The sequence below is a fragment of the Solenopsis invicta genome, chromosome 4 (assembly GCF_016802725.1).
Source record: "Solenopsis invicta isolate M01_SB chromosome 4, UNIL_Sinv_3.0, whole genome shotgun sequence".
Classification (NCBI taxonomy): Eukaryota; Metazoa; Arthropoda; class Insecta; order Hymenoptera; family Formicidae; genus Solenopsis; species Solenopsis invicta.
In genome coordinates this window covers 8053855-8080096 of record NC_052667.1, presented here as the reverse complement: position 1 = coordinate 8080096, position 26242 = coordinate 8053855, and the positions used below count along the sequence as shown (strand labels likewise).

The 26242-nt window shown below is 29.3% G+C and overlaps 2 protein-coding genes across 2 annotated transcripts; both read left to right on the top strand.

The window, feature by feature from the left end:
* Positions 1 to 1473: 1473 nt before the first annotated feature.
* On the top strand, positions 1474 to 16481 carry LOC105205602 (arylsulfatase B). The gene is given in 9 exon segments (XM_026139702.2): positions 1474 to 1764; positions 5268 to 5427; positions 7364 to 7590; positions 8160 to 8403; positions 8963 to 9120; positions 10088 to 10379; positions 12544 to 12773; positions 12775 to 12900; positions 14319 to 16481. Coding segments are annotated over 9 exon segments (1797 nt in total). The 5' UTR covers positions 1474 to 1647; the 3' UTR covers positions 14562 to 16481.
* Positions 16482 to 16827: 346 nt separating this feature from the next.
* Positions 16828 to 24456, top strand: LOC105205601 (arylsulfatase B). The gene is made up of 8 exons (XM_011175005.3): positions 16828 to 17150; positions 18570 to 18729; positions 20367 to 20593; positions 20794 to 21055; positions 21387 to 21544; positions 21977 to 22262; positions 22524 to 22804; positions 23766 to 24456. The coding sequence occupies exons 1-8, from the start codon at positions 17013 to 17015 to the stop codon at positions 23979 to 23981; spliced, it is 1728 nt and encodes a 575-aa protein (XP_011173307.2). The 5' UTR covers positions 16828 to 17012; the 3' UTR covers positions 23982 to 24456.
* Positions 24457 to 26242: the final 1786 nt, after the last annotated feature.

Genomic DNA, 26242 nt, shown 5'->3' with positions numbered 1-26242 from the left:
AAACTTTTTTGTTAGGTTTTTAATTGGAATGACACACAGTCAGTGTTGTTTGTTAGAATTTTCTAAAGTGCGGCCTGGTCTCACTTCATACATACGAGCTACAGAACGTTAGTAAATGACAAAAGTTAATCTCAGTTGACAGATCCACGAGCCAAAAATAAATAAATTTTTAACTTTTTGTTCGATTTTCTCGTAAAATTTACCAGCCCGCACTTTGTTTTGGTGCGTACTTTTATTCTGTAAAAGGATTGTGTGATCTGTAGAGCCAATTTGAAAATTAATGAACACTGTAATGTGTCGGTAATTCCCGTCACTATAGCCTCTTAAATCAATAGTTTTTGATATCTATAAAAAATGTCTAAACTTGAAAAATAACTCTTTTAATCGTTCCATCAGTATAAATGAAAAACAAAACATGCGGTTAATCTTAAATTATAACGAAAATTTTATTTTATTTTGATCTGTACTGTTATTGATAATGAAAATTTTATTATAATGAAACTCTGATGGAGAGTCCACGGCGTGAGCAGTCACAATGCCGAGCGTGTTTGCATGCACGGGTTTGAATAAATGAATAAATTGAAATGTAATTGGTTACATGAAAATAACATTTTATATTTAAATTACTTGAATGATGATTCAGCAATGGAATTGCGTCAAAAAGTATTTTTGTTTCCTGCGACGGAAATATTTTTGTTCGGCTATGGCATGCTCTTGTTTGGCTTCGGATTTGAAATGTTGTACGGTTTTTAGGTGAAATATATAAACTTTAATAAAACACGAATTTGAATATTTTTATATTTAATTCAAATTCGTGTTTTGTTAAAGTTTATATATTTAACAGCCAGTTCACGACTCTGCATTGAGACTGCTCATGCGCCGTAGACGCGCCATTAGAGCTTTATTATAATAAAGTTTTTTAACAGAATAATATAGGAAATAAAATTAAATCATCTTCAGTCACTAGAACTTTATTGGTCAATTAGTAACTCATCATTCAGACTATTTTTTGGAGTCAACAAATTTATGTTTAGCCTGGCTCTTAAAGCTCATTTATTTAAGCAATTGAAACAATTTTGACAATTTGCATAATGGGTACAAGGACTAAACTTAATTTAAAATAATTTAAAAATTTTATGTCATTACAATTTGAGCTCTTTGATTAGTTACGACAATAATAAATCTTAGAGAACAAAGGGGAAAGAAACTGCGCTTCTGTAACGCTTTTTTCTTCTTATATTTCCTAAATGTTACGTGAACGTCAGTAGTCGGGAGGACGGGAGAGGGAAGAATTAGATAAGTAGAGAAAATGGTTGTAAGACGAGAAGCAACCCAGTTGTTTAAGACACGTTAGTTTCATCATTGCCGCGATTATTAGCATCTTCCCTTTCCTTCCTTCATCTTATTTTCCCTTCTTTTTGCTTTGATCCATTCATGACGTTCTCTTTCGTGGGTGTACTATATAAACGTGTTTGGAACTTCTTCTTGCTCCTTTGTATCCCGCGATAGTTCACCAATGTGCATATACGCTGTTGAGTGACGCAAAGTGCGAAGAAATCTCGTGGAGTGAAGCTTATTTCTTTTTTTTTTGTTTAGCATATTCTATGAATATTTGAATATTTAAATTTTTTTTACATCACCGCAGAGATGGTGCACTCAATGACACTACGAATTAATATTTATTACATTTTTTTGTTGTTTGGGAATGCATTTGGCTTGTACGAAACGGCTCCGCATATAATCGTCTTCATGGCCGATGATTTGGTAAGATAAACGAAGAAACCGATATTTTTCATCTTTTAAAACATAAATATTAGTATTAAAATAGATAAATAGAATTTAAATTGGCATTAAAATAGATACAAAAAAACAATAATTAAATTTTTATTCTTTCTTTTTCTCTTTCTTTCTTTAATTTTTGGGACCAGCAGTTTATTTGTTTTATTTTTTGTTTTTTTTGTTATTATTTAGATATTTATTCACTCATTTGTCGATAAAAAATTGAAATTAATAATAATTAAAAAGATAAAGAGGTTAAAAATTGCGTACTCTTTAAAAGATTCAGATATTTAAATATACTTTACAGGTGTTTAGTTACGATCCTCGATGAGAACAAGTACGTGGAATCCATGTTCTTTTCACGTGGATCCTCCAAATGCAATCTACGTAATCGATTCGAGTTATGATCCGCTCAAAAACGGCACTAGAATCCACGTCGAAATCTACTCAGTGTTTCGAATTCTTCTAAGAATTTCTTTAAAACATCCGCATAAATATTATATTATTACACCACACAATCCCAATAAGCAATGCAATATTTTTATACAATATCTTAAAAAACAATTTTCGTAATAAAAAAAAATTTCATCCTTAGGGAATTCCAAGAGGTCACCCATCCAAGTCATGACCCCGGTGAACAATGTTTAAACCTTTGCAATTGCTGCGAACTAATCCCTCGTGATGACTTGTGAACACTTTATGCTGATACGTGTATACATATAATTGATACATCAGATCAATTATATATTATCGAAAAGATGAGACATGTATAATTTAAGCATATTATTTATATACACATGTATAAAGTTATAGTTTTTTACTATTTTTACAAGATGCAGAACAGTATCTGGAATAACATTTCTGTTACTTGTTTAAATAAGAATGCAACTAGAAAATATATGTCAATATAATACAATATTTAAATTAAATATGAAAAAATTTTTATTAAGAAAACATTAAAAAAGTGTTGTCTACTGATTGGGATATAGATCGAGGCTTTTTCATTCATGGACCTATTTCGTCTGTCGATAATATTCACGTTTCTCAACAATACTGTGTCCAAGAAAGAAATCTTGGACTTCAAAATCAAAAGAGCACAGGATAAGTCAATGTGAATTTATTCATCCATGAAATCGATATTGCTATTTTTTATCTTTAATCTCCGTAAAATTTCACCAGTGGTTCTACGTATATGAAATGTATTAAAATCTATATGAAAGTGTCCACGTAGAATTCATATGGATATATCAAGTCGATAAAGTCCTATTCACGTAGTCTACGTAATACATATGGGTAGAACGTGGAATCCACGTACCTGTTCTCAATGGGAAAGTTTTACAATATTAATTAAAGTTAGAACTTAACATATTATCTGTAATTGTTGTTACCAACCGTTGTTTTTTCAGTAACAGTAACAAATTTAACAGGTATTTTTATCGTTATCTTTTATATTTTGAATTTATTTGTGACAATTTCTATTGTGTATTTGTGTGTTCAATCTGCAGTCTCCAATTGGTATTGTTGCATACATTTGATTTTTGATTACATTACGGTAAAAAATTATTTTTAAAAAGTAACTTTCCCTAGTATTAATATATTATAGACAGAAATAGAGAGTAGAGAAGGAAAAAGCTTAGAAAGAGAAATTAGTAATATACAAGAGAATGGATTCGTTTTAAAATTATTTTAATTCATCTTTATTTTGTCGAGACGTCCGCGTTGTTAAAAGTTATTTCTGCATATAACGATTGACATAAAATTATTATTATTATACCTGCGTTACTCGCGCCGCTTTATATACTCAATTCAGCACGATTAATTTACGCAAAAGTATCCCGGATAAAAATTATGCTTAGTTGAGTTAATTATTGTAGCTTACGTGTTAGCTACGCCTCCGCAATCAACAAGTGCGTACGTCGTGGATTGTGACTCACGTCTACACGACAGAATGCTAATTCCTAGAATGCTAATTCCTACACACGACAATTACACTTTAATTCGATCTTGTAATTCTCATATGCTTGATTTCCGGTGCGATAAAAATATTTTATATGTAATTACATATGTAAATACATAGCGCTCAGACGCTTATTTTATAAATTGTCAACAATAAGTAGAGATGAGAATGACTGAAAAACAAAATTATAAACTTGAGTAAAAAGACTCAATAAGAAAACAGTATTTTATTCTGGACTCGACAAGTTTTTTACTCATAGATAAACAGGGTGATTATTAATGAATGTCCCCACTTTTTATCATAGAAGCACGCATTTGTAATTTCTAATATAATAATATGTTAGAAATACGTATCGGTCGGTAAATCATGCTCCTATGATAAAAAGTGGGGACATTCATTAATAATCACCCTGTATATGATATGTTCGAAAAAAAGACTGAACTTTTGTAATTAGTACACGCAACGCATTTTAACGAATGCCGAACGATAATTTTCATAAGCACAATCCCATTTGACGCATTACATTAAGCCGGGAGCACAGGATTCCATAAAGCATAAGCGAATTTACTAATCAGAGTTCTTAATTTTAGTCATAGACAAGGAAGTAAAGGATTCTGATTGGTAAAATTTCTTATGCGTTATTTACTATGCAATAGTGTGAACTCTCGATTTTAGTAGCCGAGCTACAACAGCTGGAATAAACACGTGTATTAACCTTTCTTTGGATCTTCAACCAAAATAAAAAAAAAACGTATTTGTAAAAATTTTACGGAGTTTAAAGCAACCCAGCAAATGAAAATGAATTGAAATGGATAAAAATTAATTCATCTTGACATTTTCGAATTTGTTCTTCAGATTTTTCGAATTTATTTGAATACAAAAATAATATAATGGAAACATGAATCCATGTAAATTCGAAATAATGATTAGCTTACTTTATATTTTTATTTTAGTTCTAAAATTTAGTTTTTGCATTCATCCAAAAGGTTTCTGTATAAAAATAAGTACAAACAATCAAAATGTAATATAATGACTCAATAATGATAAATACAAGCAGAACAAAAAGTTTTTGCGATATCAAAATGAGTGCAAAATGATTATTTAAAGTCACATCAATCATGATTCACTTTAATGTTATTTTGTTATTAATTCAGAGTTTATATTATTTGAACAGACTTATCTCTTTTGTGTTCATTTAATCATGAGGGACACAAAAATATTTAATAATATCGAAATAACGTAGAAAACGTGTACCAAACGTGATCAAATGTTTTAACAGTAAATACCAACAAAAATAAATTTTATGTCACTATTACATTTTTTACTATTACAACAGTATTTTAGCAAAAATACAGTTTTTATCATAAAAAATTGAGTTTTTACTTAATTTCTTACTCCAAATTAAAAAATCGGTTTTTTTCATCTGTATTACTAATACGTAGTTGTGATTAATTAATTTTTATTACATATTAATTAATTAAATTGAAAAAATATTATATGGGCTGATCAAAAATAACGCATTAATTTTCAGGGGTGGTACGACGTCGGTTTCCACGGTTCGGATGAAATACCTACTCCAAATATAGATGCCCTGGCGTACAACGGAATTATTTTAAATAGGCATTATGTCTTACCGTCTAGCACACCTTCCAGGACGGCGTTTTTTACTGGGAAATATCCAATACATTTGGGTATGTCGTATATGTATTATTCATCCTTTGGTACGTGATAAAACTTTCATTCACATATACGCACAAAATTAAGTTCCAAGATTTTTTAAGTAAATATATTTTATGGTTAGTATTCAAAATTAATTCTTATATTTAAGACCGTAACTGTTTTATATTATCAATGTTGCTGACCTTTGAGAAGTTAAAATTGCACTCAGATAGAAATTTCTAAAGATTGAAAGATAAAATTAAAAATGTTTGTAATATTTAGAAAAGTAAACTCTAAGAGGGATTTTATCTTTATCATTAATAATTATTTTAAAACTAATTTTGAAGCTAAGTTCAGTTCTTTTGTTATTTTCAACTTATTTTTGATTCGAGTCTTATTATATTCATAAACATATAACAAGATTCAATGTCAGAGTTTCAACAAAATTGTTTCTTGTTTATTTACAAATATTTTATATAAAAGACATATTCTTGTGTGATTGATTGAAGTAAAGATTTCATTTTCATTTTGTTTATTTCATATCTTCAAAACAATTTAAAAGAAACAATATTTTTAGATTAAATTTCAAAATTTAAACATATTTTTGAAAATATAACTTAAACCATACGTGCACAAAAATAAAATCATGTTTTGACTTCTGTAAATGAAGAAGTTATTAAATTGATAAATTGGGAGATTTGTAACATATACAACGAAAAAGTATGAACTTCAATTAGCTATAATTGCAATTTAAATACAAATCAGTTTTTGTTTTATTACATAAGAAATTGTAATATTTTATGGAGAATTTCAAGTAAAAAGATCTGGACTTAAAGAGTTCCACAGTTTTATAGTACGTAAATTCTGATAAGTTTTCATAGTCATGTATAAATAATTATAGTATTCAATAAATAAGTAGATGTTTTAACTATGAAAATTTTGTTAGCGAATTCTTTTAATTTGTAAATTTTTGTTTCATTGTACTTTTTAAAAAATTGTAAATTTAAATACTACCAAAATATTATTTTTATTAATTTCTTGATTTGAGAACATTGTAATTTGTGATATTATTGCATAAGTATTTTTACAAAAAATAAAGATTTCTTCAAAAAAATAAAAATTTCTTTAATTTATTTGTGATAAAATTTTGTACTTATGCATAGAAATTTTTTCCACCAGAGTAAAGCCATATTAGCATTTTAAAACATCATTATTCAAAACATTATTCAAAACGGTTTTAAAATAATAAAATCGGCTATGAATAACGGCTTACTAATAGCTTTTTTTTTTTATCGAAGAGTTTCCATTGTTTCTTTTTTACAACGTAAACATTTTGTCTTACGTTCGAGTGATAAAAAGATAGGTGGAGGTAATTTAACGCGCGTTTAAGCAAGTTACAATGAAATAATGCGTACGTAAATGCGCGGTGACATAGCGTGAATTAATGATAAAACACAATTGTCATTCTATTTTTGTTACTTGTTAACAAAGTTAGAAACGTTATTTTATGAAATTATTATTGCTACTATTATTGTTGTACTCGTTACTGTTATCGTTACTTACAAAATAACGATTTGTTGCTTTTTTATTACTTTTCCACGAAATTTTGCTGATATGAAATTTTTGATACCAATGAATTTAAACTTTTATTATTGTTTTATGTATATGAAAACACTAAAAAAAAAACTACATAAACATTAATAGTACTACTTGTCACGCAACGATGCGTTCGCCGCATGAAAATTTCGGTCGGCGCGCCATATAGAGGCGTCCTTTAAATCTTTATAATAACTTTGTCAAAATTTAATGAATTTCATCTTAATATTTTAGGGACACATTTTCGAGATTCCAAACTATAAAAATATGAAAAAAGAAAAAATCGATTTTTTTCGTCACATGGGAATACCCCCTTAACGCAGCATCCGAGATGCTCTCCGTATACAACCGATCTATGTTTTCCTGATACAGGTATGCAGGGAGAAGATATACAAGGTGGTGAACCCAGAGGGCTACCCCTCAACGTGAAGATCTTGCCGGAACACTTACAGGGGCTGGGTTACACGACAAATCTAATTGGAAAGTGGCACTTGGGATACCACACGCTTCAGCACACCCCCTCGTACCGTGGTTTCGATTATTTCTGTGGTTTTTATAATAGTCACGTTTCGTATCATGACTACAAGTATTCGTACCAGGTATAAACTCCGTTTGAGTTGATCGATTCATAAGAATTTGATAAATTATTGGACGTAGAGTTTTATTTTTTTATTAACGATCTCGTTTTATATGAAACATATATTAAAAATCCATTAGATGTTGATTTATAAAGAAGATGAATGAAAAAAGAGAAAGAAGATTATTCTACATTTTTTAATTTTAATACTAAACACAAGATTAGTACAACTCTTTATCAATTTTTTTTTTACTTTTTGGTTTAAGGAATTAATTCAAAATTTTACTGAAGTTTTACTTTTGAAAGACTTTAATATTTTTTTTTTATTTTTGCTTTTGTATGTGTGAGATATACAATAAATAATTTTTATTTTATTTTATTTTTTATGTAAAACTCATATACAGATATATTCTATTTTCTTATAATAATGTGTAACGTGATGCGACACGTAAGGAAATTTTATCCAGCCAAGTATTCGTACAAATTTATCCCTCAATTTTGAATTGATTCCTTGTTATCACGTTTCGTAAACTACACAATTGTTCTTTTAAACAATTATATCTTTGTCATTATTATTATTGTCATCATCAGAATATGAGTGGGTATGATATGCATTGCGGTGATGCCCCGGCTTACGGCTTAAACGACAAATACGTGACGGATCTTTTCACCGACAAGGCGGTGAAGATCATTGAGAATCACGATTCGTTCCGACCGCTCTATCTCCAAATATCGCACCTCGCCGTTCACGCGCCTCTCGAGAATCCGCAGGATTATGATCACTCTGATAGGCGGTTCATACACATCCGCGAGCAACATCGCCGCAAGTATGCCAGTACGTACGATTATGTCGATGGCAAATGATTGATGATTGTTCGACGTCGCTCAATAACTGTAATAGCGTTCACGTCAAATAATTATAAAATAAATAGAAGAGAAGGTGGTTATTGTGGGCTATGCCCCGCAAATTCTCATAGGAAAATGACCCAGGTGCTCTATGAAACCTACATGGGATCTACATGGGACTTTACATGGGACCTACATAAACCTACATGCATCTATTGCGGTCCTATATGAAACCATTGCAGTACTATATCCTCCATGTAGAAATTTGTGGCAGGATGTAGGTATTATGAGCACTCGTGTTACCTTAATTATTAGGTAACAAAGTGCTACTAATTATTTATGGAATAATTTATTTAACAGTCTGCCGTTATATAATGGTGCTAATATGCCAATACACAAGAGGCATGTTTTAATAAAGTTGAATAAAACATAAAGTGCCCGTAATACCACTTTCTTTTCTGTCAAATATAATTTAGTTTAATTGAATGTGTAAGAATCACAGAATATTTCGTAAAGAATTATTTACGTCTTGTTGTTAATTTTGTTAGGGATGGTATCGAAATTAGATGACTCCGTTGGGCGCATCGTTCATACTTTGGGCAATCGGGGAATGCTGAGGGACTCGTTGATCCTCTTCCTCACAGATAACGGTGCGGCGCCTATTGGCAAATTTCGCAATTTTGGCTCGAATTATCCCTTACGAGGTGTAAGTATTGGATATTAAATTTCCTTACACAGAAATTTATCAATTTAATACTGATTAATTACTTACTTTGAGTATTAAAGGCATTTGTTAATGCTCTTAATTATTGCTTTCCAGTGTTAAATTTCTGTAAAGAAATTAATGAAAGTTTGGTCGTATATATTTAGTCAAGATTAATTGTAAGTTTTTACGAGGATAAAATAAAAAAAAAGAAATTACAAAGAACATGTGAATATTATTGATAGAATTGAATAGTAACTAGTTAAAAAATTAAAAGTTAAACTTTAAAATTGAATAATTATATAATAATTAAATAGTTATAATAATAATAAATTTTAATTAATTTTAAACAGGTTAATTTTTAACTTTAATTAGTTATTCTGAAACTTTAATTTATTAATTTTTTTAAGTTATTTATATAAAAATTTACTTATATAAAAAAATGCACATTCTCATATAAAATATATAATATTTTTTATTATTTTATATAAACTTCATTTAAAAATAAAATATATTTATTTGTTGGTTTATCCCAATAAACAATGTTTTTTAAATGTTTTTTAAATAAAATTTTATTAAAAAAACATGCTCATTGGGATATTGTAATTCTTTCGTTATTTGAAGAAATTTAACTTAAAGAGATTACATTTTAATTTAATATAAATAATGCTAGTCTCAAAATTAACTTTTAATTTAACCTTAAAGCAATTTTGAAAACTGAATTAGTTTTTTTTTATGCTGCTTTCAATTCAACACAATTAATTTTATAGAAATTAACTTTAATACTGAATTCAGTTTAAAAGAACATATTAATTTAATATTTAACCCTGATTATTAATATATTATAAATATAAATCGTATCTCTTACTTAATTTATTCGAAAATTTCTCGGAGATACGTGCGAGATTATGAACCGCTTTGATGTTTTAAAAGACATGGCGGTATATAAGAGCGTGATTTATGACGGCAGATGAAATATACCCTTTATGAGGGTGGGGTAAGAGGAGTTTCCGTGCTATGGTCACCAAGATTAAATAAACCAGCACGTGTGTGTGACAACCTGATACATATATCCGACTGGCTACCAACCCTCTATGCCGCCGCTGATGGCGATCTGAGTGATTTGGGGGAGATCGACGGGGTCGATCAGTGGCGCATGTTGAACGACGGTCATCCGATAGTCAGAGACAAGCTGCTGTTAAACATTGACGAGATTTCCAAGACTGAGGGTGCCATTTACAAGCACTACAAGCTTCTTCGAGGTATTTCTTTAAGCAAAATATGCAATTTACACAGGACGAGGGATTTTTGTATAAATAATTCTTTTAATTAATGTATAAAAAATTAAGTTTTTAAATGTAGTAAAACATCATATTCCAATCGTACACTGAGCAATCGTACACTGAGAAAAAAATATACTAAAAGAAAAAGAAATTTTCTTTAATTTTAGTAAATCACGTGTTTACAAATAATTCTAAGAGTATTTTCTTAAAATAAGGTATTATATTTATTTATTTGAAGAACACAATTTTTCTGTTTAATAAATTATTCACTAATTATAAAAATTATTTTAAGCAATACAGTAAACGTCCACTAAAATTTTATTTTTTATAAATTAGTGGTTTTTTAATAATACTAATTTGTTAACAAAATTTTTTTATATTAAGTAAAATGATCTAAAATATTTTCTATAATATAGTGAATTATACGTTACATTATAGTTTTTTTTTTAATAGAAATTGCGATATTAAATATGAAAATAAGGAAAAGTTTACGTAAAGTTATATTATTTTTTTATTAACCCTCAGCGTACACATTATACTGGTTTTGATATTTTGCCACACATGGGTGTACGTTACTGGACCATTTTCAATTATCGTATATCTCGGTATCTAATGCATAGAATTTGAACAATTTTTTTATTTAATCAATATGCCAGAAGGTCAAGAAGAAGAATAAATAGCTGCGAGAATCGAGAAATATAATATATTTGAAATATTCAGGAGAGATGGAAACGTACTTGCAAAAAAACGGTTTTTTTTTAATTTGTAGTTTTTCGAAAGGAAAACTATTAGAGAAATTTTTCCAACGGATTTTGAAAGGTGATAGAACGTATTTAAAAAAAAAATATTGTTATTTTAATTGTTTTTAAAAAGTAATTTATTCTGATGCAAAGTGAAGTTAGGTGATCTTTTAGCGTAAGAAACGATGAGTTGATAGAATGAATCATTCGTTTTCAATTAGAAAACTTGAAAAAAACATAAAATATAAACAATATAATATATTTTATTATTATTTATTACACAAAACATTTGCAACAAATTTTTGTTGCATGATGCTTAAACATTGGTTTGTCACATTTTACATTGTTTTAACATATAATTATTAAAATTGCGACATATTAATATTGGGATAAAAATTGTGTTATATAAAATCAGAATGCTATTAAGATCGAAAAAACTAATGCATAAAATCATTTTATTCGTGCACGACGTTTGTTATGTTATCTAAAATTGCGTTTATTTATTTATATAATATAAATGTTACAAAAGTAAAAAATGTCAATACATTAATGTATATGTTTTTAATTTTTAGTCATATAACATTTTATAAAGAATAATGAAAATATTTACTATATCATTTCTTACTGAATAAATATCAAAAAAATTACATACGGTTAACACATTTCTTATTATGTTATTTACCTTTTTAAATAGATTAAAATCAAATAAAGTACTAAAGATTATTATAATCTAAAGCCTTTAATGAATAAAGCATCGGCTCGTCATTTGTTATTATTTTAGGAAAATTAACAATTTATTATTTTACGTCCCTTTTTCCTAGATCATTAGATCTATTTATATACGTTTTCTTAAATTATTTTAAAAAGTATTTATTTCTTATAACTTATTTATTATTTTCATCATTTTGGAAACGTGAATTTAAACAAATATTTACTAAAATGTTACTTTTACAATTAAATAATCCGAAGTCAATATTTTAAATATTTATTTACTAAATCTCATCAAAGATTGTAACATATTAAATCTGAATTTGATTCAAATAAATTTTTTAACAAAAAGTCACTTTTTAATTTTACTGTTTTTGTTTATTATAATTAAAAAAAAAATTTCAAAATTTAAATATTATTTATATAAATTAAATAAATAAAATGAAATAAATTTAATTTTAATAAATATATTTACCAAAATTAAGGAAAACTTTTTCTCACATTTAGTGTAAAATACTTAAATATTAAATAAATATTAATAATAATAATAAAATTTGAATATTGTATAAAAATTTTTTAAAAAAGTAAACAAATGTAAACTCATAAATTGGAAAAAAACTTGAACTTTCAAGATATTTTTTTATTTATTTAGACTCAATGTTATTTGTTATTGCTTACAAAAAGTTACGTTTTAGGATCGATTGAGGGTGGCATCTACGATGGACATCATCGCGATTCATATGACTACGACAGAAATTTTAAACATTCATTTTATAACGATACGAAATGGAAAGCCACACAGGAAAACGTGCCATCTTATACCGACACCATTAAGAAAAGCGTTGTGTCCGAAAGCATCACTCATTTCCTAGGCGATCCGGTCACTCAGCCCAGCACGATAGCTCATTTGCGACAAGAAGCCGAGGCGGGTTTCTTGTCAAACCACCACCACTTATGGAAATAATTTCTTTACTTGTAACGTCACCGAGTGCTTGTTTGACATAAAGGCCGATCCTTGCGAAACAAAAAATATCGTCCACCAATATCCAAGGGTGAGAAAACAATTCTTATTAAACCAACTACGGGAATTGGAACTAACAAGTTAAAATAAAAATCCTGAAAGCGCACAAATGCGCAATCAGCGAGCACATTTAAGTTTCAATCTTGCGGTTTCGTAGCCCATGCCTCTCTCAATGTAGATTAACTTTAATTTACTAATTCTTCCTAACAGACAAAAGACTTTAAAATATTTAGAAATGTTGATTTTATGTATATTTTTTGTATGTTTTCAAATAATAATGTATAAATGTTTTAAAAAGATGGGTAAATATACTAAATATTCTGCTCCGATGACCTTGAGCTTGATATATGTTATCAAGATCATGATCTTGAACAATATATCGAAAATTTCGTTCATCGCTTAACCTAAACTTAATCTAAATAAGTATTATTTCTTTCTTTATTTGAAATTTTAAGAGTCCTTTTGTTGAGTATCTAAACTTAATTACGTGTTTAGGTTTTTGGTAGTATAGCGTTTCCCTGTTAGATAGGGGAAGGAGCACACCTAGCAAACAATATGACGTAGATGTAATGTCAGGTAACATATACACATGTTATATTTGTTATGTAACATTACATCTATATTATACTCGGTTTGTATGCTCGGTACTGTTTCCATGCATATATTTTTCAACGCAAAACGAAGTTTCAAACCTGTGTCTAATTTTTTGGTAGTAGACCTCTCTCCGTAAAGGAACGGAATATGTTGCTTCCAAGCATATACTTTTCAAAGTGAAGCGTTTCAATTCAAATTATTTGATGGATGATCTTTTCAAAATATTGTAGAAATTTTGAAAACATGATCTTCATGATGTAATAAAAAATTTGTATTGTATATTGTATATAACAAAAGTAACGACATATTTGAAAACATGCCATTGAATATTATTGTAATAATATGGTAGTAATAAATTTGTTCTAATAAGTTAGAGTATTAAAGAAAGTTAGTAAATTAAACGGAGTTTAAAATTAAGCTATAGTAGTGCAAACATGTTTGAGAGACTTAAATTATATTTCTCAGCAAACACCTAGTTACAGTTATACAACTGTTATAATTTCCCATTCAACAATGTAACTGTTATATAACACACTTGTTGAGTAAAAAGAATATACAACTAATAATCATATAATTGTAACTTGGTGTTTATTGGGATTATTGTTAAAGGCTTTTAAAGTCTATTGCCGCTTATCACAGTTTAAACTTTTCTTATTTCCTAATCTCGATTCAGATCTCGGAGTACAGTAGCAGTCATGTCTTCTTGGTGTATTTCTATATACGTATGCGTTCATATAAAACATACGTTACGTGCATTATATGAAAAGAATCACTCGAGGAGATATTGATGATCGCTACACTAATTTAATTGGGAATTGAGGACTTCTTTTGTATCAGTTGTATTTCTTCTCGCAGATTGCTCGGGAACTAGATCAGATACTGGAGCATTACGGGCACTATGTCAGAATGCAAGTTAAGACACCGGTAGATTGGTTTCACGCTGATCCAAGAAGAACGAATAATACGTGGGAGCCATGGTTACCGACAGACAACACGTATTATCCGTATTACAATACGGCGGTTCAACTAGCCGGTTTGGCGTACTACCTTCATATTGGGATAGTTCTCGTGACGGTTGTGTGCAAAGCTTTTGTTTGAATAATTGGTCCGATTGAACCGCAGATGTATACATAATGAAATTCCATCGGTCCGTCTAGAGTAATTTACAGTCACGTGGAGCTGATATTTCGTCGAAGTTGTTTCAAGATGAAAAAGTACATTTTCGCTTTTTCTTCGTGTATTCTAAGGCAGAATGGCATGAAACGTTTGCAGTTTAAATGCGCAATGTTACAATGCAGCAACGCATACGGTGAATTTAAACGCATAAGTTGCAGATATGTTAAACGTCCATGTCTGAATTAGCATTAGACATTATTCGACGAATTAATGTTTATATTGTTAGTTTTTCTCGTACTACTGCGTGACATTACAATCATCTTTTTGACGTAGAAACATTTCGAAAATGTATGACGGGTGCGATATGGCTTATCTTGCTACATTTGATTTTAAAATATGTAAAGAGAAAGTCTGCGCGTTAAAAGAAAGTTTTGTGTCAGATAATCTGTCTTGGACAGATAATTTTATAGATGATTTCAAGTAGTTCCGTTATTTATTCGACGACTTTTTATCCTTTTTTTTTTAGCTTTCTACGTAATCAATAAATTTCAAATCTATATGCTCATCTCTATACTTTAATGTGACTTCACCGAGGATCGATGGTCATTTAGGTTGATTTAAACTTGCTAGTCGCAAAATATATTTATCCCAATTAATGTTCATTCAAACCTGTTTGACTTTTCTTTGCAATTACACGCTTAACGTAGTTGAATGAGTATATCTCTAATACATAATCCTGGAAGGATTATTTATATCTGTTATCATAACAAAATACCATTTATTTTGTTGGGTTTTTTTTGCTAATTGCGCTTTTTCAATGCTTAATTTGTAACAGGATTAAAAAATGTTACATAAAAGCAATAGTGAATAATAAATTAGGTTGGTTTACCTCAGCATCATTTTAATTTTATAACATTTTTGTCATTTAAATATTGGAGAAGCTATTATTATTATTATTATTATTAAAGTATAAAGATATCTTTCACACACACACAGTACCTCTATTTTAATTATTATAATATAATGTTAATTAATAATTAGGGATGGGAAGTAACGCCGTTAGTATTTGTAAAAGTTATACGAATGTTACTACCAAATAACAATTTGGTAATAATATATATACAATTTTTATAAAGGTAAGGCCAGAGATAAAATAGTATTTGATAAATAATTCCTCAGCAAATATCAAGTTACAGTTACACAACTGTTAGTTATAATTTCCCACTTAATAATGAAACTGTTATATAACACGCGTTATGTAAGAGTTATATTGTTGAATGGGAAATTATAATTAACAGTTTTATAACTGTGATTTAGTGTTTGTTGGGTCGTTACCATTACACATTTCTTATTGAAAAAAAGTGATTTGTTAGTTGACTTGTTACATAAAAGTACTGCGCTAATATATTAATGTGGGTCGTAGTGAGTTAACTAACAAGTTACTTTTTTCAATGAGTAACACATAACGGTGATGGACAAATTGTTTGTTAGAAATGATTATTTTAATCTTGGCGTTACCAATATCATTATGATTCAAAAAATTAACGCTGCTACTAAAATAAAAAAAAATAAAAAATAACGGTGATGCGTTATTTCTTATTCTTGTATTATATTATTATTTATATCATGTATGTCTTGCAAAATTAAATAATAATTTATAATTAACCGTATTAATTGTATATGATAAATAAAATTTAAAATAAAATCAATACTTTTAATATATTTTACAACAATTTTCGAATATAATTCCGCGTATATTAACTGAAAAAAAATCGCGTTTACAAATTATGTATATTACAAATTTTCGCAATGATACGGATGATGCGTATTATGCTTTAGATAACATTTCAGGCAACAATGTTTAGTCAACAATATCTGTAATAAAAAAGATAAAAGCTAAAACTTTGTTTATTGGCCCATATATGTAGACATGATTTATATATTTATCGCATCACGAGGACGCTTTAATCGCGCGAATACTATCGCTCTGTCGTCGTGCACCTATAAATTTCTCAGTGTGCTGTTACGTTGCAGTACCAAGTCCAATCCGGATTATACAACTCTCGAACGTTGCCGTTACGAGCTAGATTGTAAAATCTGAATATTATTAAACGATAAAATTAAATTTATCACATTATCATTTATTTTATTATATTGCTTTCACATTTTCCAATCGCCAATTAGTAAAGAGACAAATTGAAAGATATCGAGAAAGATAAATAACTTGCCGCTTTGCTGATCGTTTGTTCGATAAAGTACGTTCAGTAGAAATCATAAACTGCTGGTAGCACGGCGCTAAATGCTCATTAACTTGCTTCTTTTGCTGAACACAGTCATTACAAAATTGTATAAATAGTGCGTTACGATATCGATGATGATATCACGTGATTTTGTGTAAATTTGATTTGTAAGAGTGATTTTTTCATCACTGATATGGAAGAATGGCTAGTGAAAGTGATGGATCGTAACAATACGCCATTTATTTTCCTGCTGATAATTTTAAATGTGTGTCTTTATGGTTCTTGTGCCTTCGTGCCGCCCAACATCGTTGTTATCATCGCCGATGATCTTGTAAGAAATCACCATTTTATCCATGTAATAAAATAGACTTAATTTCTTCATAATAGTTTAGAGTGTTTGAAAATCTAACGATTTATAAAATCAAACGATTATAAAAGAATTTTGAATAGCTATTTTCCTTCAAGCTTTTATCTCATTTTGAAAATATTTGTAGCCCAGACAGCGTACAACATTTATGATAAATATTCGTAAATATTTTTATCACTACTTATTTTTTTTAAATATTATATAATATAAATGTTTCGTATATACTTCATAGTTATTTTGTAAGTGACATTTATAATAAATAATTGTTTTGAAAGAATTAAAAGTGCTAATAAGAGCCAACACAGGATAGTCGCATCTTACATATAATTTTATTAATCTAAATAGTATACGTTTCGATCCTAGTTTTGGGTCATCTTCAGTATAATTGAATAAATATTTGCTACAATGATTTAAGCCTTCAATGATTACAAAAGTTGCCAATTTTATCTTGATGAAAGAAAAGAGGTGCTTTGTCAATTAAATAAAACATTATTGTGAATCAACATATCAACATATCAACATATAATTATTTTGAAAAAATTACTGAGTATTAACAAAATGTGTATTATATTGCGATATGCGTACAAAGTTCTATGTATGTATATTAATCCTACCTAGTTTCTGTAAAAAATTCATAAAAAGGAGTTCTTTTGACCTGCAAAACGATAATACCTCCTTAAACAAGTTGTAGATAGCAGATAAGGAAGGAGGTCAATGACTAAGTATCATACAGCAACATCAACAATTATTACGTACAAAATATGTATATACAGATATCATACATTGATAAAAAAAAGAACTGTTTCAACTGTATATAGCCTTTCTCAATCGTGTTAAATGATAGTCCGATAATTACATATTTTCAAAGTAATTTTAGTTACACATAGATTGTCCTTGCTCCTTAGTTATTATTTAAATAAAATGTATACATATAATGCAAACCTAATTACACAATTAAAAATATGCAGTAAAATTTTATGTAATGTAACGGAAGCAAGTTTCAAGCAGATACATTAAAAAACGTTTAATATTGTAAAAAGTGTACTAAATTTCACGCACATACTTTTCAGATACATTAAATTTAATGTACTTTAAACTTTATTGAATTTCATGACACGTTTAACAGTCTAAGTCGGGCAAAGTCGGACGATAATCACTTAAAAAAGTGCATAGACTTAACGAACCGGTTGTTACATTAAAATATTTTCAAGGTTTTGCATTTTACGAGCGGGAAAAGATACTGTGTCAGTCACGATGTTACAAGAAATTGTTAGCTACATTTATTTCTAATTCCATGATTGAAACGACTGTGAACTTTATGTGACTTAATCGATCGTACCAAATTATAAAACAAGTTTTTTGATACGCGTCTCGATAATTAAGGGCTGGAACGACGTTAGCTTCCACGGTGCCGATGAGATTCCTACGCCGAACATCGACGTTCTCGCGTATAATGGCGTGATACTGAATCGACATTATGTGTTGCCAGTGTGCACACCGTCGAGGACAGCTTTTCTCACCGGGCGATATCCCATAAGGACAGGTAATCCATTAATTATCGCAGGTAAATGATGTACAACAACACGACGCGCTGTACCATCTTATGATGTAGCAAATTACCGCGACAAATCTTCTTACTTTACTTGCTGGGGTTTACAAATCATAAACTATTTGCTTAAGTTTTATTTATTTATTAGTTAAAAAATTGCTTATTATTTATTTATCACTGGTTTGTTTATTAATAAAAACAATCTAAATAATCTTAATTTAAGCTCACTAGAAGTATTTTAATTGAAAAGCATGTTAATATCGTTCAAAAAAGAAGTGTTTAATTTCAAGATACTAAAATTTCTAATTTTTGTCTACATTTTTTAAATATTTAAAAATGTTTTAGTTTTAAACGATGTTTAGATTTAAAACACTAAAATGTTTAAAGTTATTAAAGATTTCAGCTTTAAACGTTTTAATGTTTTAAATCTAAACATCGTTTAAAATTAAAACATTATTAAGTATTTAAAAAATAAAATAAAACGTTTTAATATCTTAAAATTAAACATTTTTAAAAGTGTGTGTATAGAAAGTAGAGGTTTTCGAAAATTTACTCTTATAATAGAGGAAAAGTTAGTAATGTAGCATCCATTTATATTTCATTCAATAACCTTGTTAATATAATCAATACTTTATATTAAAACCGGAACGATTATATTTGTCATAGTGTTGTTTAATAAATTTTAAACTCAAAATTATGAAATATTATTTATTACTTAGGATGTAATTTATAAAAATGTAACGACGACACTGAATAATGGATGGAAGAGAAAACAGGCTGATAATTATGGTCATTCAAAAAAATTGATTTTGTTTAAAAAAACACACAATATTTTATGACAAACTTATATTTTTAATTTTCCATTGAAAATTTTTCTGTATTCAGAAACATTAGAGATATTATTTTATCTTTGTTTAGTAATAAACAGCAAAAATAACAAGGAAATATAACAAAGTGATATCTCTAATACAATATTTCCAAACTCAAGTAATAATCAAAGAAATACTTCAACATGATAATTTCGCTTAAATAACTTTATTTAAAAAATGCTATGTTAGTGAATAATTTTATAACTCGAAATGTGTATAGCTGAATAAAAAGTTAAATAATAAAAAAAATATTCCAGTTTATATACATTCTTATGATAATATTCTCAAGTTTAAAAACAATGAAAAAGTACGAGTATGTGTAATCATATACGTTAAAATGTACCTTGAAAAATTTCGAAATGCTGAAAAATAAAATTGCCTTATAATGATTGTCGGCTATTGTGCATTAACAATAATGGGTTGCTAAATAAATTATTCTGTAAGCAATCGTTAGAATTAATTTGTCACATAATAACGAAGATAATAGTAGTAGTTTACCATAATGCTTACAGTAGCCATGATGCTTATAAATAATACTGCTTTCTCCTCTATTAATTATTATCTTCACTTTTCTTCCTTTAATTACCTTATACTTTTACTATTTACTACCTTTTTCTCTTTTAATTATTATCTACACCTACATTTTTATTGAATCTTGGATCATAATCATGATTGTACATTACGAAGCGTAAGAACGCATCGAAGCTGCTCGGAGAAATGGAAAAAAATTGAAATTTAATTTCTGAATTAATTACAATGTAGGCATGCAAGGCTATCCCTTGCGAGGAGCCGAACGACGTGGTATACCCTTGAACAACACTCTTCTACCTGAGTATCTTCGTAGACTTGGATACACCACTCATCTCGTAGGGAAATGGCATGTTGGTTATCACACGAGAAATTTCGGACCTACCCGTCGTGGTTTCGACACCTTCCTGGGATATTACACGGGCATGATTCAATATTTCAATCATACGCTCTACGAAAGTGTAAGTTTTTTTTATGATTGACCTAAAGAAAGGCATCACCACTACATGAAATTGAAGGGTCTCCTACGAAAACCAAACAAGTACAAAAAGTTAAATTTTCAGGAAACAAAAAACTTCAAACAGCTCATTGTATAAATATGATAATTTTATTTTACTGTGGACTTGTAAGATATGTATAAGAACAAAGTTATACTTTGCAGGGGCAACTGGGTTACGATTTGCACCGGATAGTGGGCGAAAATCACACGGTTGAATACAGATACGACTACATGACCGATCTTTTAACCGATGAGGTTGAAAGTATTATCTCATCGCATAACACCGAAAAGCCTATGTATTTGCAGCTATCACATCTCGCTCCACATGCTAGCGATGCAGAAGAAGTTATGGAAGTACGCGATTGGAAAGAAACAAACGACACTTTTGGTTACATCAAAGACCTGAACAGAAGGAAGTACGCGAGTGAGTACTATTTCACACTTCTTGGTTGTTTTTGTTAAAAAGTCGAGACGTTTAAATTCTAAATCAAATCATAAATTGCGTCACATTTAAAAGGATGTATTAAGGTAAACGTGATACAAAGTGTTGCGTTTACATACATGTCGGTCTAACTGGTTGCCTATTCGTACAGGCGCGCGTGGTGGTACACAACTGCGTACACTTTGGCACGTCGGCAATATCTTACCGACATGTCGAAACGTACGCAGTTGTGTACCATGCGCGCCTGTACGAATAGGCAACCAGTTAGACCGACATGTATGTGAACGCAATACCCTGTACATCTTGCTTTTAGGTGTCGTTGCTACGTTGGATAAATCAGTCGGCCGGGTAGTCGATGCTTTGAAGAGGAAAGACATTCTAAATAATACGATCATAATTTTTATGGCCGACAATGGAGCGCAAACTGAAGGATACCTAGCAAATTATGGATCTAATTATCCACTACGAGGGGTAAAATGCAGCATTGCATACAAACAAACAAAAATGACAATTACATGTTTAATTTTGTAATTTTAATTAAACGGCTATTTGTACATACTCATTTACTCATTAAAATTGAAAACGTTTTAATTTTGACTATTGTTTAAATTTAAACATTAAAACGGTGAAACTGTTAAAGATTTTAAATGTTTTAGTATTTTAAATCTATAATAAATAAAACATTATTAAAATACCGCTAAATTTAAATATTTAAAACATTTTAAAATATGTAAAGAATAGAGAAACAAAAACAAAACATTCTAATATCTTAAAAATAAATACTTTTTTTAAAGCCTAATCAGGATAACGAAATTTTCAGTTAGCGGAAATAGCCATTTAGCTAAAATTACGACTACTGCAGATTATAAAATTATATATGGTAATAAAACGATATATTTGCAGGTAAAATTCACTCTGTTCGAAGGCGCCGTGCGGGGCGTTGCATGCATCTACTCACCTTTGATTGATAGATCGTCGAGGGTCTCGACAAAATTATTTCATATTACCGATTGGCTTCCCACACTATACTCTGCGGCTGGTGGTAATCCGAGTGATCTAGATCAATTGGATGGTATTAATCAGTGGTCCACGATCAAAAAAGTGAAAATTGACGAACGCAGATCGATTCTAGTGAATATCCAGGAGGACAACGAGGCGGCGTTAATTGGAAAATATAAACTCGTTAGAGGTGTGTACGTCACTAATTTGTTTATTCTAATGTAATTTTAAATTCTTTTTCTCTTGTTCATCGGTCGTTTGATTTCACCAAGAGTTTAGTTTGAGTAAATGTATGAATAATTAGTAGAATAATAATCAGTTATAATAAATACAACAATATAATAATTAATACAAAGGTATAAATAATTAATACAATAATTAATTAATTACAATAAATACAATAATATAATAAATAATACAATATAATAATTATGCTTTTCCTGCCATACAGATAGGTCCGATAACCAAAAGCACTATGATTATTATAGCGGTAATAACGTATCGTATCCCAAGTACAACGTGACGAATGTGCTAACATCGCCAGCCGCATCAGCCATCGCGAGCGTTTCGGCCCATGTATTAACTGCAGCTAAAATAAAAGCGCTTCGGAAAAAGGCCACGATAGTTTGCAAGAATCTTACGAATCCCTCCAGTTGCAAGAACCGCACTTGCTTGTTCAATATTTACAAAGATCCTTGTGAATTTACGGATCTATCCTCAAAGAATACTAAGGTGAGATTAGATCAAAGTCATAAGTAATAAATACTTGTGTTACATAAGCATATGATATATACAGGGCATCTTAAATCTGTATGTGTATCCCTTTCAAACTGAAGAAAGCAAGATACTTTTATTGCAGATTTGAATTACAAGTAAAACAATAAGAAAGTTTTGTCTTGAACATTTTTTCTAAAAATACTTTTACTAACTTTCTATTTAAGTTTATTTTTTTATCTTTCTAACTATTTTGTTAATATTTTTTTTTATATTTTCTTTATAATGTGGTTTGAAACATAAAATTGTTATGCAGCGTAAAACGGACTATCTATTGGTGAGAATAGATAATAATTACGAAATCTTCAACTGCAATGTTAACAGATATTTCATGAATTTTTTTCTCAGAATTTTCTTTACGCTGGGAAACATTTGTTGGATAGAATAGATCCATCAATAAGGTATAATAGAAAAATTGTACAAAGTGAAAGGATTCAATTTTAGTCATTTAATTTTATAAACTTTGTTATTTAATTTATTTTTATAATAGGCCGTATTACCATCTGGGTCTCTTGGACCCATTATGTGTGTGCAGTGTTACTACATTTTTATAAATAATACAATACTTATAATAAACGTATTATTACTTTTTTCTTAAGTGTAGAATCTATTAAAGAATAATTTAATGAATATAATCGTTAAGTTTTCAATTTAAAAGATTGATCATTAATAAAATTATTGTATAAAATTGTAAATGAATGGACATAGGCTTCTCTTCTATACGTAAAACATTACATAATAGATATATAACATTACGGATAAGTGTTTATTACTTGCGACTTTTCTATCTAGGCAAAAAATGACTCCTGTAAATATTGTTACGTAAAAAACGTATAAATAATTACGTTGTTCCATCCGGCATGGAGACGAGATGGAAGCGAAAAAGTGCGGCCTTAACAGGACGTCATTACATTTGCAGGTCGTCGAGAGATTGAGCGTGTTCATCGACAGCTATAAATCGGTCCTCATGAAGGAGTCTAATACACCCGTCGATCCGGCTGGCTTTCCGTGCCACTTTAACAACACTTGGATGCCCTGGCTGTCGGATGACTATCAGCCGATCAGCAAAGTGCATTGCACGATGAACGAAGTTACGTGGTGGCGACCTAATGACTTCACTTCAGCTTCGTGTTAAACTCGTATTTGCGTTTATTCCCGAGGAACCTAGCTGGAACCAGTTTTAAAACGTCGATGCGTTTCAATAGACAGATGAATCTTGAAAGTCAATTTAATATCGGCAATGAGTGACGTATTCATTACATATTTAATCACGGTTTAAGCGAAAGCTTCTTGAATGATGTTTCTTTGTTTTGTCTTCGAACACGATCTGAATTTTGTTCTTCTGACTGTTCAATAATCATTTGAAAGAAAATTGTTCGATAATGCTTGAGAAAAAATTGTGTGTACGTATATTAATAGATCTTATTAGATTTTAATTTTCGTATCAATTAAATTTTAAATCGAAAAAAAACATTTGAGGAAATAATTTGATAGCTTGTAAATTTGAATATTATATTGCGAGATCAATTTAAAGATTATAAATATATTTTAAGACAAAAATTATCAATAGTCTGCTATTAATTAAAAGTAATTGAAGAGTTTCTTATAAAAACCAAACAAGTTAACAAAATTAAATTTTCGGGAAATAAAAAATATTTTATTTTCAAAAATTTAATTTTAGAGATTTTATTACTGTATAGTTTTATTATTCTCCTTAATGTTATGTTGAATATTTAAACATTTTCCCGTTTATACAGTCTCTTAACCTACAGTCTCTTAACCTACCATTAATCGCTAATCGCTAATCGTTAATCATATCTTATCCGCTCTCTCTTTCCTCCCCTCTCCCTCCCACACAACCTATAGATTTCTGTTTACAATATTACAATATTTTAATATTTACAAATTTTATTATTTACATATAAATTTTTATATTTCTTACACATACGTTTATATACATATATAAACATACGTACAGCAAATTGTAATTTTTAAATTGGATTAGATGGTTCCACAAATTGTATAAGAAAACACACACGTTCAGATAAGTATTTAATTGCTTAAGTAAGATATTCTTAAAAAACGATAAAATAGCCAGAAATTTTTCATCATAACTTAAACGTAAATTCGATTAAAATGGTAATTTTTTTATCAAATTAAATAAAACAAAAAGTTTAAATCTGTTTCTACTTAATGGGTTTTTTGAATAGTCTTCTGGTTTCGCATATCGACGAGATCTCGCGCTTTCGTATACTAAATGCAAAAAGAGGAGAATGTGTCTCCGAGTAATACTTCTACACGTCGTACTTCCAGATTTTTAAAGCTTTCTCGGAAAAACATTCCTCAAAATTATGCCGTAAAATTAACAATTTAAATGCACGTTGTAATTACAGTTTTTTTACGCAAATCACTCTCACATTAAAAAATATATTTACATAAAATATTTACAGTTATTTACATGTACAAGTATAAATAAGTATATACAAACTTACAGATTCGTGAATATTGCAGAACTTGGAGTAAGCGGTTCCAACTTACAATTAATTTCGCAAACGCCGCGAAAATGAGAAGCAAGCAATTCCTTGACTTACAAACAAAAGCCAATAGAATAAGATAAATGTGTTTCCATACAGTATTTTTATAAGTCATGGTTAGACTATTTTCGTAATTCTGTGAGTTTTCATTAAATTGCATAATTCTAAATTGTTGTAGCATTAGTTGCTCCATACAAAATGGACAGCTATAGTTACTTCTACTTTTTCCAGGATTCTTAATCTTCAGAGGTTACACAAGGTTTAAACAACCCATACTTCGATTTTGGAAAAACATATTTTCAATGTAAAACTTTTCATGGTATTAAAGTCAATATTTAGTGATAACTTCAAGTATCCTCTATAGGTAGAGACGCTGTTCAAATATATAATCATACATATATGTGTTCATTAATGGTTGTACCCACTTTTTACCATAGGAGCATGATTTACCGACGGATATGTATTTCTAACATATTATTATATTAGAAATAACAAACGCGTGCTCCTATGGTAAAACATAGAGACAACCATTAATGAACACCCTGTATGTATAATATACATATATACGAATGGGATATCTGGTAATAACCAGACTACCTACTCACGGCTGATGGAGCAGGTCAAAACGTTTTCTACTATTTTGCATACTTTGGAATAATTAACAAGATGTTAATTACTGAAAATTGCTATATGCTGGAATCATCCAGTTAGAATTTAAAACAGAGCATGGTGACATTATTAATCCTTCCCGAATTGAAATAAAACCTACGTCATTCGAAATTCTTGAGCAGGCGGCGTACACAGACATAGGATATAACCTATGTCTATGACAGCGTATTGCCGCCATACAATCTTGCACAAG